The sequence below is a fragment of the Sinohyriopsis cumingii genome, chromosome 15 (genome assembly GCF_028554795.1).
Source record: "Sinohyriopsis cumingii isolate HCF-2022 chromosome 15, ASM2855479v2, whole genome shotgun sequence".
Taxonomy (NCBI): Eukaryota; Metazoa; Mollusca; class Bivalvia; order Unionida; family Unionidae; genus Sinohyriopsis; species Sinohyriopsis cumingii.
Window position 1 is genome coordinate 21,237,173 of NC_142975.1, and position 17,669 is coordinate 21,254,841.

Genomic DNA, 17,669 nt, shown 5'->3' on the forward strand with positions numbered 1-17,669 from the left:
AGAAAATATCTGGTCCACTGTGTAAAAGCATCAAATGCAGAGAGATTGTGCACATAATGGGGGATGTCACCATTGTCCTCATTTCATCCCATATTAGCTGCATTATGCTCAGTGTGAGAATTACATCAGCAGAGTTGGATGAACAAGAGGTTGCATAATTGACATCCTCAAAATCTTCCAAGATGTAGATCTGCAGATGTGTTGACTGATGCAGGAAATGACAATGTAATTACTAAAATTGGGATAGTTTTTGCCCGTATCTTAGTTCTGGATAAGTTGGAGCTTATGGTGGAGTGCTCCATATCTAGGCAACCCAATTGGCATAAACTCCCCCTCTTCATTTCCAAGTATGGCCTTTGTCATACCTGCTACATCATGTTTCATGCTAAAAATATTTTTGTTATACTCACAATCTTTTATAACATGGTTGTATTTTTAAAAAAAATGATTTTCATTAATCTGTGAAAAACATATAGCATGTTTAAATGGTAAAAGTCCTGTTTAGTGTTAAACTGTCATTGGGGTAGTTAGCTAGTGTAAAACTCATTGGGTCAGTTAGCTAGTGTAAAACTCATTGGGTCAGTTAGCTAGTGTAAAACTCATTGGGGCAGTTAGCTAGTGTAAAACTCATTGGGGCAGTTAGCTAGTGTAAAACTCATTGGGCCAGTTAACTAATGTAAAACTCTTTGGGGTAGTTAGCTGGTTAGTGTAAAACTCATTGGGGTAGTTAGCTAGTGTAAAACTCATTGGGGCAGTTAGCTCGTGTAAAACTCATTGGGGCAGTTAGCTAGTGTAAAACTCATTGGGGCAGTTAGCTAGTGTAAAACTCATTGGGGTAGTTAGCTAGTGTAAAACTCATTTGGGCAGTTAGCTAGTGTAAAACTCATTGGGGCAGTTTATGCAGCAAATTGTTGTAGAGGCAATGAAAAGGGAAGAAGGTCAGGCATAAAAAAACTCCATTTCACTTATTACTTAATTGATTGAAATTGATTGACAACACCTAGGGTGATGTTTTAGCCCTTTGAAACTGTTGTAGGGAAACATTTGTGCTAAGTAAAGTTAAAGTGATGCAGTCCAATTCATTTCAGTTTGATGCTAGATGCATGTTTTAGAACAAAGGTTATTGGATGATAATGTTTAAGACATCTGTATTAAAGATTATTGGCAAGTTTGTGAATATTGGCAATGTTTCTTTGAAGTTCAATTTTACTCCATATATAAAACAGAAAGTGTGATTATTGCAGTTGTAAGAATAGTATTCATGTGTGATTCATTTTTTAAGGTGATTCAGGGAGAAATAAGTTATCAATAAAGCAAGCAAAGCCCAGCAAAAATAAATTCAGAACTCCTGCTTGACAGTTTTACTTTGTGAAGCACAGCAGCAAGGGCGTGCATTTAATTTTCCCATACTGCAAATATCATATAAGCATATGTCATTCTAGGGTATACAACATCCATCAAAATAGGAACACCACATTTGACACACTTAGTGAAACATAAGATTAGTTCTCTTTCTTATAAAATGGATTGAAAGACAATAATAAGCACATGCTCATGCTTGCACACAGGGTTTGTTTTAAGTGTTAACACCCATACTGGACAAAAGCATTTATTACTGATGTATTACCTGTGAAACATGAAAATATTATGTCCCCTCCACTCGCCATTTCACCAATGAAATGGTTAGTCCCAAATGTGATGATTGTTCATTTTTATATAGAGACAAACATATCTTATGGTTAGACTGCATCAAATACAGTCCAGACAAGGCTAATGTTAAGAACGTCAATAACAGTTCTGTTCAGATCAGGATTCAATCATAGAATCCAGTAGAGAGGTTGGAACAACAGCACAATCCTGTCTCATGCAAAGAAGAATGACCTTCAGACCCACTACTGAATTAGCTGCAAAGACTATCTAATTCAGCTTATATTTTGCCTTCCAATGGACTGAAAGACAGAAAGTTGGTGTATGTTTTTATTTAATGTCAGTGTGGCTGTGATTGTATCAGCATTTGCACATATGTGTATATGCATGGTCATTTTGACAATGCTAAGTGTACCAACTGTTTATTTCTTTGTAAGTTTATGAAGTGTTTTGAAGAAAAGACAAGTTAGTTTTTAAAATTTAGATTTGAATTTCTAATCATTTTCTATTGGCTTATATGAAAAGATAACGTATTCTCAATTTGATGACATCACTTTCTTTGCTCACGTGCACTGACCCCACACTTTTTGGTTTATAGAAGCCCCACCAACATGGGCCTGTAATTCTGGATACATTTTAAAAAAATTTAATTTTGATGATCCATATCATGCTGTATGTCATTTGGGCTGTCAGTCAGCCAGTCAAGCTATTATGCCGGCCATACCCATTGTGTAGTGACTTTCATCACTTTGTCAGCTGTGCAACATACATGGCTGCTAGTGCCATGGCTTGTGGAACCATACTGAGTCTGTTTCATAGATGGATCTGAGTTTGTAATGCTGTCAAGGGTATATCAGAAAATGTATTGTGGTTGTGTTCGATGGATGAGTGGTAAATAAATGACTTGCTGATTGAATTGGCTAAGTAAGTTTTACTGATTTGAACTGCCAGAGAGTACACTATAATGGCTGGCTGGCTAATATGCCTGTCTGTTGGCTGGGCAGGTGGTTGAAATTGGACATTTCAGAACTGCCCATGCAAAAGGTTCAACAAAATGGAGGATTCAGTCAGTCTAAACCCAGTTTAGTTTCAAAGCAACTGTCAAAGGAATATACAGAACAGCTCACATGAGAGTGGAGAAAATTAAGCAAATACTCCTCCACCATATCTCCATGCATCCTGACAGTGCTATGGCACCTTGTGGAGAAGAGTTCTGCATCCCTTCTTTCCTATTTTCCATGTGAATCCCTATGGTCAGCCAAGGTGGGTATTCCAAGTGGAGTCTGGGCACATTTTTTAACAAAAGCCATGGAACAGAAAGTCCAACTACTTGTAACCAAAGCTTCATATGATGATCTCTCCTTGGCTGCTTCATGTAGTATGCCGTGAGAGACCTCCTAGAAACCAGTGACATCTATGTGTGCACTCGTGTTGCATTGACTTTTTCAGCAGAACTGTTATACAGCTGCAACATTGTTCTGGATTCCTTAAAGGTGTCACTCAACCACAGATGGTTAAGTTAACCAAGAACCAAGCAAGTTGCTTAAGTGGATTGCATCATACTGACAATTCTTTACTCTAGTGGAGAATATTTTCACATCAAGTGGACACTGGGTTTTTCAGCACAAACAAGAAAGGTAAACAATAGCTATGGGTAAGTATTGCCTAATTAATATTAGTTTTACTACAAAATCCTATATTTTAATATCTGCTTTAAAATAATTATAAGAATTAGATCTATGTTACACATCAGTGCATTGTGATTTATTATTATTTCTTTGATGATAAAAAATTTTGTTTATATTTTTTCCCCATGCCAAGAGGAGTAAATAAAAATAAGATACAATTATGGAGACATTGAAGCAGGATGGTCTAAATTTGTGAGAAATTAAAATCTCAGAAGATTTAAGATTTAACAATATTCCATTTATATTCATATCAACAATAAGTTGAGGTCAGATTAATTAGGAACAATTATAAAACTGCCATTATTCATTGCAAGACTATAATTGGAGCTGTTAACTACAATGTGCCAAGTCACGTGGCTTCATTTGATAGAAATGCACATGTCCCAAGATGAAATTGAGATCATCTTTTAATGTGATATTGTATGAGTGTTGACAATGTTCACTACCTTGAATATCTGCAGAAGTCAAGACTTTATTATGGAAAGACCATTTAATTTTCAATAGGGAGAGGGGGTAAATTCTTGTAAATAATTATCTTTCTCTTATTTGCACATGTTTCCATTGAAGTTTAAATTCTGTTGTTTTTTTAACAGCTGTAATCTGGAATTTAACGGTTAATACTTCAGAGGAGTACTTTAACAGATTAACAGAAGATAAATTTACACTGTTCAGGTTCAGTAAGGTGTACCTTTCATCAAGTCAGTGCACTGTAAGTTTGGTCATGTTTCTTTGAATAAAGTAAAAACATAAAATTTATTGTAAAAGATGTTGATTAGCTTTGTCAGCAAAGAATTTATCGTCAATCTCAACATATGTTTCCCTCATGTTTGGTTGAGGAGCTGACCTGTTGCCTTCCTTTGACATGGTCAGTGGAAAGAGATTTTCAGAGAAATTACTTGTCAACTTTATAGAAATAAAGGCTATAAAGAAGGATGTCTAGAAGGACTGACTCAGCAGGAAAAAAAATCACCCAACCTATACATTTTGGATTGTTAGTTTCTGTGCTGGTAAATGTCACTGCCAACTCTTTGACAAGAAAGTGTCTGATCCTTCATACCAATTGGTTTATCGATCAAATGATTTTGAATCTCGTGTATGTGTTTTGGCGTGCCTGATGACAGATCTTTCTTGCAACTTAGTGTAGTTGCAAACTGTGTTGCTTTGTTTGGTCCCAGATCCATAACTCATGGCTATGAACAAGCTATCAATTAGTTGGGAGGGTTTCAGGGCCTTCATCTATCACCACTGTCTTAGTACCAGATGTAAAATAGAAAGTGAGAGGTCAGACCTACATACTGATTCTGATAGCCCCTTTCATATGGGATGAGTCCTGGGTCAATTTTCTACATGATCTAGCAAACGCTCTAGCCCAGGAAAATCTCTCCAAAGCCAGATCTATTCAGTTGAGCTGTGGTCAGAGATATTTCATCCCTTTCTGGACCAGCTCCTTCTTCATTGTTAGTTCTTGTTGGGAGAACTTTGCAAACTAAGAAATTTCAACCTTTATTGTAGAGAGAATCTCATGAGCTTAAGAGGCCCTCCACTTTGAAAGCATATGAGGGAAAGGGGCACATGTGCAAAGTCAGTAACATCATCTGAGTACCACAGGCAGGCAGTCACCATATGCTCTCTCTCTTCAGTAAATAAATCAAGATAAGTGACCATGCAGTACCATGCAATACCTTGTTCATGCCCCCAGGTAGTACTTGAAGTACACAGAGAAATGCTGTGGAACAAGAAAGTGACTCTTTCTCCTGGTGAAGGCCAGAAAAGATGATATCCACCACCCCTCAAGCTCAGTCATAATGGCTTACAGTTTGTTTTACAGTCAGTATACTATGAAGTCTCAAAAGATCAGAGTTGTCTCATGAAGATTTCAGTGTATGAAATTAGAGAAATCTCTGTGAGCCTCACTTTTGAGCATAATGTTTTGATCTGAAACATAACAAAAGCTGTTGGCTGGCATGCACAGTTAACCTTCACAAGTTTTTATCTCTAGAATTCAGCTTTGCAGAGACAAGATTTGAATCTGATGGGTTCAGTGGGTGCTGCTGAGATGACCACCAGCCACAGCTGACATGAGCACATCCTTCTCATAGCATGTAATTCAGTACTTTTGATGGATTTGCCCATAGAATTCATTGTTAACAGGAGTTATACAATTCTTGTCTTAGCTGGCTAGAGTTTGTCATGGATCATGTGACCATAACTTGTGCTGCTGTCAGATTAGGAGAGCAGGCTATCCTTCATCTAGGGAATCCAGCTATTCCGGCCTTGAAGGCTCCCTGTGGCATAGGTAGGATTGCTATGCATTTCCTCCTCCATTTTCCTTTTCTCCTAAAGGTAATGAAGTCAGGGAATGTATTAAATTGAAAAAGCAGATATGTTTGTAAATTATATTTTTTTGGGAATACTTACCCAATCATATAAAACCCTCTCAACCTCCCTACTAATGCAAACATCCTAAGTTGATGCACTGCTAGGCTTAAAACTGGTGACACCAATAGGAGTCAAAGGGAGGTAATAAAATTTTCTTCTCATTTTCTGTACTGTATATAGAAAAGTTGAATTTTTCATCTTTTTTGGGAGGACTGGATGTGGAAGGTAGTGAAGTTTATATTTTGAATATCAATGTGACAAGGTAAGTATTTTTGGAGAAGCATAAGTTATTTAAAAATTTGTTTTTAAGTTCTCATTTATTGTGTTAGTTACTGAAATTTGATTGCCAATGTCAGCATCAGCAGAAATCTTAAAAATTGTTGATGTATATTTGAATCTGAGTGCATGTTATAATTTGTACTGCTCACAGAAGAGATGAGCTTATACATTAGTGTGTCATACATTAGTCTGTCCATCGTCTTGGCACAAATTTGTAATCTCTACTCCTTCCAAACTAATGGAAAGATTGCTATGAAACCTTACATACACACATTCATCCCAAGGATCTAGTTGGTCATAAATGAAACTTGGTGCTGTTAACACTTCCAATATGGCCACCATGGTGACCATTTTATAAATCATGTTGAAGTTCATATTGACATAATGTTTTCACTAAAAGACTTATTGTGATGTCTAGTTGGTCCCAGTTGAAGTTGTTGCCAATCTCTCATCCAATTCATTAAATATGAATGCTATCTTGAAAATCTTGTTATTGTTTTTTCTGTTGCACTCTTGGTCATATGACATCAGGTTTTTGCTTAAAGAATTTTTACGATGTTTAGTTCTTGACAAATGAAAATCATGCTGATCTGACTGATATTAAATCTGCATTGGAGACCATCTTGAAGATCTTGTTACTGCAACTGCTGCAACACTCATGGTCATAATGACACAAGGATTTTAATATGATATCTTGTTGGCCCTAAAGAAAAATGGTGCCAACCAGACACTGAGCAAGCCATCCCACTTTGGTGCTCATCTTGTAAACCTTACTGATTCTTTCAAGATTTTGATCTTTCCAGGAGTTGGTCCTAAATGAAAATGGCAACAATCTGACATTCAATAGGGCTACCATGATGGCTGTCTAAACAAAATCTTGCTTTTTCTGAATGTATGGTCATATCACCAGGGGAAAATGTTGACTTAAAGACATGATATGTAATTGATCTTAAATGAAAATGGTACTGATCAGATCTTGGGCATGTCGTATTGTTTCTTTAAAGACTTTTTATGGTATTTAGTAGAGCCTAAATAAAAATGGTGACAGTTAGATCTCTACTGTGCCTAATGTAGGGGCCAGCTTGAAAATATTATTATTGCCTCTTCTTCTGAATGGATAGTTCCATCAACATTGGGTTTTCACTGAAGTAGTATGGCTACCATAATAGCAATCTTGAAAATCATGGTGTTGCATGGGGATGTCCCTAAAAATCTTTTTATGCTATCTAATTTGTCCTAAATAAAATGCTTCAGATCAGATCTCCAGTTTGCTGACCATGATGATCATGTTAAAAATTGTTTTTATACTGGTCATAACAGTTTTCACTATTATGCAGTTGGTTCAAGATGGCACTGATGCTGATCTGACCTCCAAATTGACTGCTTTGAAGATCATTCTGAAAATCTGTACGTGGCTACTTCTCTTGAATGGATGGTTGGGTTAACATGGGGTTTTGACTGAAACACTAGCAATATTTAAACTGATTTTAAAATAAAGTGGATGGTCATCAGACCCTTAACTTGGCACCACATTGGTCATCTTGAAAATAATGTTGCCATAGTTACTGTAAATATTGGGACATGATAAAATAATAATTTTTTTCCTGTCCCAGAACTTAAGGTGAAACTTTTTTCACTAGGTCATCTGTCCCAAGATATAAGAAACAAAATAAATTTGTATCGACTTTGTGCCCCTCTCCATTGCACATTGCAATAAAATAGAGAAACAAAACACTTATTTGATGTTAAAAAGTAAGAAACTAACCTTGTATTGTGATCTTTTATTCCTTTGTTTTCATCATTAGCATTAAAAAATAAAATAAATCCATGAACTCTGTATATGTAGTGTAGGCTTCCATGCTGTAGCGTGTATTGCGTATGTCCAATAACACATGACATGTTGTTCACTGACATGAACATAGAGGAACAAATTGTGTTCGGTTGTGGTCAGAGGTTTGAAAATGTTATCTGATTGAAAACTTAATCCAAAAAAAATTCCAAATGAGAGAGAAATAATCAACCAATTGCTTGAAGACAACTGCCACTTATGCATGACATGGTGTTAGGTGCAAAATAAGTAAGACTGAATTATATCCAGGGCAACTATGTGACAGTATCTCACACATAATTTTTTTTGACAACACATTCACTTGAGTGCAAGTGGTGATCTTTTCGCTAGCACGGGTTACAAAAGTATAATTAAAGCAAGTTATTGCTGTGTATATGTATACTATTTACTCGCAGACATCAAGGCCCATTTGTATTATAAAAATAGATGCCAAGCAAATAGAAGTCCAGGGGTGAATAAACACAACTGGCTGCAAGCAGCAAATGCATTCTTTGAAATTACTGACAGGACATAAAAGACAGGGTTTTTTTTATTGCAAAGCAAGCCGACCTTGGAACCCAACTTTGGACACTTTGAAGCCAGTTTTTCTGTTTTTAAAGGATATCAATACAAAGGATTTTTTATTGCAAAGCAAGCCAATCTCTGAAGCAGACTTTGGATTCTTTAAAGTGTGCAAATTGTTTTTTTGTTTTTTTAATATACAAAGGTGGCTGAGATATGGAAGCTAACTTTGGTTCCTTTTCATGGGTATTCATGGGAATTTTGAAAATAAATTGAAACAATAGAACAGATTTTAAAGTGACACAATATAGTGCTTTGTACATGGACATCAGTGACCAAGCATTGCCCAGAAGATTTGGAAAAAATAAAATCACTTGATGAATTCATGAAGGTCAGAAGAGAAGCAGATGATTTCACAAACAAGAGGTAAGTAATCAACTGATGTCTTGAAGGCAACTGCTAATCACACATGACATGGTGTTAGGTGCAAAGTAACCAAGATTGAATTATATCCAAGTGAACTATATGACAGTATCTCGCAAATAAAAATCGTTATTTGAAATACATTCACTTGAGTGTAAGCGACAATCTTTTCACTAGCAGGGTTTACAAAATTATCATTAAAGCAAGTTATTGCTGTGTATACTATTTACCCACAAACATCAATGTCCGTTTGTAGTAATTATAACTACAGATGCCAGGCATATAGAGCCTGGCTGGTGAATAAACACAACTGGCAGCGATCAGTAAACTCGTTCTTTGAACTTACTGACAGGACATCAAAGACAATTTTTTTATTATTACAAAGCAAGCCAACTTCAGAAGCTAACTTGGATACTTTGAAGCCAGATTGTCTGTTTTCAAAGGATATCAATACAAAGGTTATTTTATTGCAAAGCATGTCAACCTCAGTAGCCAACTTTGGATTATTTTAAGTGTGCCAATTTTTAAAAAGATATGCAATGAAGGCCCAGATATGGGAGCTAACTTTGTTTCCATTTTGTGGGTATTCACCGGAACTTGGGAAATAAATTGAAACAATGGAACAATTTTAAAAGTGACACAATATAGTGCTTAATGCATGTGCATCAATGACCCAATGTCGCCTAGAAGATTTGGAGAAAATAAAATAATTTGATGAATTTGTGAAGGCAAGAAGAAAAGTAGATGATTTCGCTAAATATATGATCATTAACATGGTTAAAATTCTAGTGTACTTTGATCTCATTCCTGTATGGACTGATGATAAGATTGGGGTCACAAGTGTGAGAATTAGAATGACTGGTGCAGATTTGAAAAATCTGACTTTAGTCCTTGCAGTTTCCGCTTCAGGTAATGTGTTAACCTCAAACAATAATTTTTCACAATATGAAAAAGCTAAAATAAAATATTCATGCACTAAAAAAATGGATCATACATGTGCAGGAGAAGGATTGTATTGATGAGATAATGTTGCAGTGGATTAAACAGTTTTATCTCAAGTACACAGTTTTATATTTCTTCATATAAAATTTCAGTTGGAGTGCATTTTCTGACATATAATTTTCGAATTATTTAAAAGGTATCCCACAATTTATATCTTGAAAAAAACAATGTGTTCCAGAACATAAAAGTGCACAAAAAATTACTTTCAAAATTAATTTATTGTCCCAAATTAATTTATTGTCCTAACAAATACAGTGTCCCAACATATACGGTAAATATGGTATTCATAGGTACTTGTTTGCTTGAATGTTGATACTGACATCAGATATTCACAGAAACACTTCTTACAATATGTAATTGATTTTAAATGATATTCACAAACACTTCTTACAATATGTAATTGATTTTAAATGAATATGGTGCAGAGCTGACCATCAACATGTTGAAAACAAGACTTGATGGTCTTGCAATTTTGGTTTTAGTTTTAAATGCCATTTTTCAGTGCATCATAGGCTGTACATGTTGGCCTATAGCTGGTGGAGGAAGAACCTGAGAAAACATGTTAAAAACCACCAGCCCACTGTAAGTTACTGGCATGCTTTCTCAAATATTCACATTCCACATTGGCTGAGCCATAGACTCAAACCCAAATGGACAAAGGTGAGATGGCAGTGATAGGTGGAGGTGAGTTGTTTAGACCAGATTAACTGGGTGGAAAACACATCTTATATTCATCTCTTGGCAGTTACATTTTTTTTTTTGTAAAATTTGTTTTATGACCTTCTTGTGAAAGCAGACTTTCTCAGTCAGACTAAATGTGTGATGTGGAGTTATTGCATGTGGACATTTCACACAAAGATCTCAATGCACCATCTAGTCTGGCTGAAGAGAATCAAAGTAGAAACACACTTAAAGAACATGTGACATATCACTTCATTTTTTGACACTGTTTTTATAACATGGTTACTGTGCATATTATACAGGGAGCAGGTGGAGAAGGGTCTAGAATTTCTGGGACTTCTGGTGATGGAGAACAGACTGAAGCCCAGTACTGGGTCAGTTATCAAGCAGTTGAGGGATGCCAACATCCGTACTGTCATGGTTACAGGTAAGGCTGTCAGGGGTGAATTTATATGCAACCTTGAAATCATTTATAACCAGATAATTTGTAGGACTTGCAAGTCACAGTTAAATTTTCTGATCTGTAATTGTCTTGTTTTATATGGTCAACATTTAGGATATCTGTAGCCAGAGTTCACTCAATAGGTTTAGACCCAGCATTAAATCTTCATTGCAGGAAAAATTGATGCGTCTCTTTCCAGCTTGTTTAGGTCCATTGGACATGTATACTTAAGTCTCCCAAATTTAATGTGTTCCCCATTAAAAATGAGTGAATGTGCAAATATCATGCAGAGCCAACTTGACATGAGCAGAAAGAAACCTGAAATGGTCAGTTATGTTACCAAAGTTCAATCTTATCATGTAAATACTTGACTTCTAGATCAAGGACAAAGTGACTATATGCATAACAGAAACGTAATGCTTTTTTTGAAAGCATTTTACAGTGTGCATTAGGCAAGGTTATACAGTTTTTGGTATTTGATGGTAATGTCTCTGTTGTTACATGCAGTTTTTGGTATTTGATGGTAATGTCTCTGTTGTTACATTTAGTTTATGCAATTTGATGGTAATGTCTCTGTTGTTACATGCAGTTTTTGTTATTTGGTGGTAATGTCTCTGTTACATTTAATTTATGGTATTTGATAGTGATATCAGTTGTTACCTGCAGTTTTTGGTATTTGATGGTAATGTCTCTGTTGTTACAATTAGTTTATGGTATCTGACAGTAATGTCTCTGTTGTTACATGCTGTTTTTGGTATTTGGTGGTAATGTCTCTGTTGTTACCTTTGGTTTATGGTATTTTATGGTAATGTCTTTGTTGTTACATGCAGTTTTTGTTATTTGGTGGCAATGGATCTGTTGTCACATGCAGTTTTGGGTATTTGGTGGTAATGGATCTGTTGTCACATGCAGTTTTTGATATATGGTGGTAATATCAGGTCATTATGTGCATGTTTTGGTATTCTGGGGGATGTTTGGCTGTTTCATAGTAATATTTATTCGGTTGTGATGTCTATGCTGTTCCATGCAGTGTACAGTGTTCTGTGGTAATGTCTATACTTTTACATGCACTGTATGGTGTTCTGTGGTAATGACTATACTGTTGCATGCAGTGTATGGTCTTCTGTGGTAATGTCTATACTTTTTCATGCAGTGTATGGTCTTCTGTGGTAATGTCTATACTGTTACATGCAGTGTATGGTGTTCTGTTGTAATGTCTATGCTGTTACATGCAGTGTCTGGTGTTCTGCGGTGATGTCTGACTGTTACATAGTATGTGTTATTTTGTGGTGCTGTCAGTGCTGTTACATGCATTGTCTGGTGTTCTGTGGTAATGTCTGTACTTTTATATGCAGTGTACGGTGTTATGTGGTAATGTCTCTACTGTTATATGGTGTTCTGTGGTAATGTCTATAATGTTACATGCAGATTTGGTGTTCTGTAGTAATGTCTATTCTTTTATATGCAATGTATGGTGTTCTGGTAATATCTATACTGTTACATGCAGTGTATGGTGTTCTTTAGTAATATCTATACTTTTATATGCAATTTATGGTATTCTGTGGTAATGTCTATACTTTTATATGCAGTGTATGGTGTTCTGTGGTAATGTCTATACTTTTATATGCAGTGTATGGTGTTCTGTAATAATGTCTATACTTTTACATGCAGATTTGGTGTTCTGTGGTAATGTCTATACTTTTATATGCAGTGTATGGTGTTATGTGGTAATGTCTATACTTTTATATGCAGTGTATGGTGTTCTGTAGTAATGTCTATACTTTTGCATGCAGTTTATGGTGTTCTGTTACATGCAGTATATGGTATTCTATGGTAATGTTTATACTGTTACATGCAGTGTGTGGTGTTCTGTGATAATGTCTATACTATGCAGTGTATGGTGTTCTGTGGTAATGACTATACTGTTACATGCAGTTGTAGTGGATATAGTATTGTGCCATTTTCATAAGACATGACTACTGCCACTGTGCTGATATGATGAAGATAAAGAACTTGAAGTTTTATCTTAATTAAGTGCTGTTCCATTTAAACATACATAGTACCCAGGGAAAGCAGTATTTTAAAAATGTATGCCAGGATACTTTAATTTTGTAGAGTTTATATTAAAATGATAAGAACAGCCCTGACAACTCTTATGATTTTGCCATTAGTCTTATGAAAATTACCCTTAAAATATGGACTTACGACATTAAAGCAAAAAAACTACAGGAAAATGATCATTGCTGAAAAATCCAGCAAATTTGTTCATTTGTGTTTGATTTGGGTCCAGATTTCATATTAGAAGTAGTGAAATTGGCCAGGGAACCAGACTAACTTTACAGCAGCACATCAGATGCTTTAAACTGTACCTATTTGTTAATACGAAGCATCTGCTTGATCAAACTGTTGATGATAGAATTTTATTAAAAATGGCATCCAGCAAGTGATGTTTAAGATGAAAGAGAAAATAAGTCTCTTGAAAAGTGTTAATAATCAGCACAGGAAAATAAAAAGGAATATTCAGATTCTTGTGAATAAAAGCTGGAAGGGACACAGTTACGTTTATTGGACATCATTTGCCAATTTGAGTATGACTCGTGGTGGGAAATACTATTGTCATGTGAAATGGAAAAAAAATTTCCAGGAAGTTGAGACAGCAACAAGCCATTGAGCTGCATAGGGTTTGGAACTAAAATTTGTGCACTGTACTTGTGGTAAATAAAGTTTATGCATACTTTTCAAACTTTTCAGTTGAACATAATGTTTATTGTGGCTGCACATTCCAAATACCGAACTTTTAATTACGTTTTCCAGTTTTACAATAGCAGTTTATGATATTTTGTTACACCTAACTGAAAACTGGTCAACATTATGGAAAAAATTTGAACTGCCTTACTGAGACGGACTCATCAGGGTTGGCAGGTCTGTAAGAAAATTGCATCTATGGGTGAGTACCCCACATCAAAAGTGCCTTCCCTGGGTCCCAGGTATGTTTTACTGGAACAGCCCTAATTAGAAGTGATGTATCACACACATTTCTTGAAAATATTGTATCGAGTCTATTCACTGACATGGTTCTCACATAAGAACTATCTCCAGCTCTGTTCAGAAACTTTTGAGGGATCACTGGATATAATTCTGAAATGTTGTGGTTAGGTTTGGTGGGCTGGAAGACTCATAGTGTAGTCATTGGAAGTTGTCAGTTTTGGTTCAGAAGAAGGCGATGCCAAAGTCATTTGAACTGAGAGATTGCCATTATTGCTGACTATCATTTTGGTGTTTTAAAGGTTTATTGTTCCATTTCAGGGAGATATTTTTATTTTGCTTAAATAGTACAAATATTGTCTAATTCTCTAAATGAACTAATTGCATTGCAGGCAAATGATGAGTACTCGTTCACCACAGAGCACATTATTGCATTCTTCATTACTAATTCAGATTTCTCAAAAACTTTATGGCTTTTATTTATTTTTATAAGCCAAGATCATATAAGCAAGATGCAGGCTGATCATCACAAAAGCTAGCTTGACTTAGTGTTTACATAAAAACTTATGAAATATAATGGATGGCTGATGTGCACAAAGATGTTCATTCACTCAGGCAGTAAACTGGCCATCTTGCATAAATGCATTTTTAAATATTTGGAGGGGAAAATTATGCATCTCAGTGTAGAAGAAGAGTATTTTAAATTTCATATTTTAAAGGTGACACAAAAAACAGAATTTGTTAAAGCTAGTTTGTTGTTTAGTTGATTGAATTTTTCTCAAAGTATTCAAAGCTAATTCCCTCGATAACTTGTGCCATGGTGGAGAAGCGAGTTTCAGAATGTATAGTTAACTTAAAATTCCTGACTTTGCACTTTCCTCAAAGATGCAAAATTTCACTAATACTTGCAATAAAGTCATGGCAGTAATATTAAAGAAAAATGGGGTAAGAAAAAAATTGAGTTTTGATGTTGATGGTTCTTTCACTAAATAAATGTCTGGGGATTTTGTCAAAATGAATTTTGTTTGGTTGTGAATCAGCAAGAACAAATAACAATGTTGTCATGCACATGTGAAAGTTGAAACCAGAAGGAATAAAACAATGTTGTCATGTACATGTGAAGGTTGAAACCAGAAGGAATAAAACAATGTTGTCATGTACATGTGAAGGTTGAAACCAGAAGGAATAAAACAATGTTGTCATGTACATGTGAAGGTTGAAACCAGAAGGAATAAAACAATGTTGTCATGTACATGTGATGGTTGAAACCAGAAGGAATAAAACAATGTTGTCATGTACATGTGAAGGTTGAAACCAGAAGGAATAAAACAATGTTGTCATGTACATGTGAAGATTGAAACCAGAAGGAATAAAACAATGTTGTCATGTATATGTGAAGGTTGAAACCAGAAGGAATAAAACAATGTTGTCATGTACATGTGAAGGTTGAAACCAGAAGGAATAAAACAATGTTGTCATGTACATGTGAAGGTTGAAACCAGAAGGAATAAAACAATGTTGTCATGTACATGTGAAGGTTGAAACCAGAAGGAATAAAACAATGTTGTCATGTATATGTGAAGGTTGAAACCAGAAGGAATAAAACAATGTTGTCATGTACATGTGAAGGTTGAAACCAGAAGGAATAAAACAATGTTGTCATGTACATGTGAAGGTTGAAACCAGAAGGAATAAAACAATGTTGTCATGTACATGTGAAGGTTGAAACCAGAAGGAATAAAACAATGTTGTCATGTACATGTGAAGGTTGAAACCAGAAGGAATAAAACAATGTTGTCATGTACATGTGAAGGTTGAAACCAGAAGGAATAAAACAATGTTGTCATGTACATGTGAAGGTTGAAAACAGAAGGAATAAAACAGTGTTGTCATGTACATGTGAAGGTTGAAACCAGAAGGAATAAAACAATGTTGTCATGTACATGTGAAGGTTGAAACCAGAAGGAATAATGTTAATGATGTTTGAGAGGATGGACATCTTTAAAATAAAGTTAATTCTTACAGAAAAGATAACTTTATAAAAAGTGCTTTATTGACAATTATTCCCAACATAATTATAAAATGATTTAGCCATTAAATAGCCTAGTTGCCCCCACATGCAGTTTTCTTGTTGTCCAATGGGGATAGCATCTTTTGGAGTTCCCTTGATAACTCATGCCCTCACTTATAGTACAGTCTTATGTTTTTGGACCCTGTTGTGCAGATTATTGAGGGAGAAGTGTAGATTATTTCATTTGGTTTATATTTGATCATTTTAAATAATTCAGATGCTCTGACATGATCCTTGTTTTATGGTGTCTTGAATTAAAAAGAGTGTAAATCTCCATGCATCCTTTAAATGATTGCTATAATGTATCAAAATGTATTTACTTGCTTTTTGCTATTATGTGGATTATGTGTTATTCCCAACCATTGGCAGAGTAGGTCCTGTAGTTCAAGTAAATATACATGGCTTGCTGGCAAGGCACTTTCAAATGGATTTTCCTGTAATACATGCATGGTATCAAGTGAAGGCACTTTCAAAGGGATTTTCCTGTAATACATGCATGGTATCAAGTGAAGGCACTTTTTAATTTAAATATTCATCTATAGATACAATTTTAAACATTACATCAGTTTCATTTGAACTAAGAGGAACCATAAAACCTCTGTAGACATTTGTTTAAGCTATCTTCCTTGATGTGTTTAAATTTAACAGACTTAATTTGAGTTAGAATTTTGTATAATTAAATAATGTTCTAGCTCACAGCAAGTTTTGATATTATCTTGTATCCATTGTTCATCATGTGTCAACAGTTGCTATTTTTTTAATCCCTCTCCAAAGATATATCATTCTTGACTAAATTTGGCAGAGATCATCCTGTCAGGAAGTTCTTTAAAGTTTTTATAAATGATGCCCCATTGCCTTTAGATATGGACACTTGCTAAAAATATGCTTCCCACAGTTCCAGGAAATCTGGAAAAATAGTTTTTTTTCCTGACTGTTAAAAGCCCATTAATTTTGCAAATACACCACTTCCTTGATAACTTGTGCACCGTTAGGTCTAAAAACACAGATCACACTATAAGCAAGGGCACAAGTTACCAAGGGATGTATAAAAACATAAATGGAAATCAATAGAGTGAAGCAAAAATAGAGAGGTCTCAGGTTACATTTTGAGTACTTGCTTTATACAACTCTCCCTTGATAACTTGTGCACAACAGGGTCCAAAAACATAGATCACACTATAAGCGAGGGTGTGAGTTACCGAGGGACCTCCCCAAAATAATCTGCTAGACATCCCGAAAACAGTGGCAGTTTGGGGTGGGGTGGGAACTATACTGTTTAATGATTGAATCCTCGTCTTATAATAGCATTGGGAATAATTGTCAATAAAGCACCTTTTCTGATGTTGTTCATTATCCTGTATAAATTACATTTATTTTCAAAATGTCCAACATCTGAAAGACCGTTACATTATTCCAACTGGTTTCAACAATCTCCACATGTACGCGAAACCTTTGAGAATGACATCACTGCTTTTTATTTTGTTGATTAGTCTGGTTCCCGGAGTGGCATGATATAGTATTGTGTGAAACAGGGAGTCTGCGATAATTGATAAATCTATTAAAAATATTTAACAAAACCAGTGAACAGAATTTGACCATTTGAAAGAAAGTATCCTGGCCTGAAGTGCTTTCAGATTGTACAAATGTAGCAGAATAAGCATTACATGAAATGGTGCATCTGCTAAGAATAGAAAATTATTGCAAATTCATCTTATAAATTGC

General features: G+C 35.3%; 1 protein-coding gene across 1 annotated transcript in view; it reads left to right on the plus strand.

Moving 5' to 3' along the window:
• Window positions 1-17,669, plus strand: part of LOC149781389 (polyamine-transporting ATPase 13A3-like) — a 409,406-nt gene that overhangs the window by 283,028 nt on the left and 108,709 nt on the right. The window contains exon 21 of the mRNA XM_089935483.1: window positions 10,752-10,876. Coding sequence (XP_089791609.1) covers window positions 10,752-10,876 — 125 coding nt within the window. The remainder of the gene's footprint in view (window positions 1-10,751; window positions 10,877-17,669) is intronic.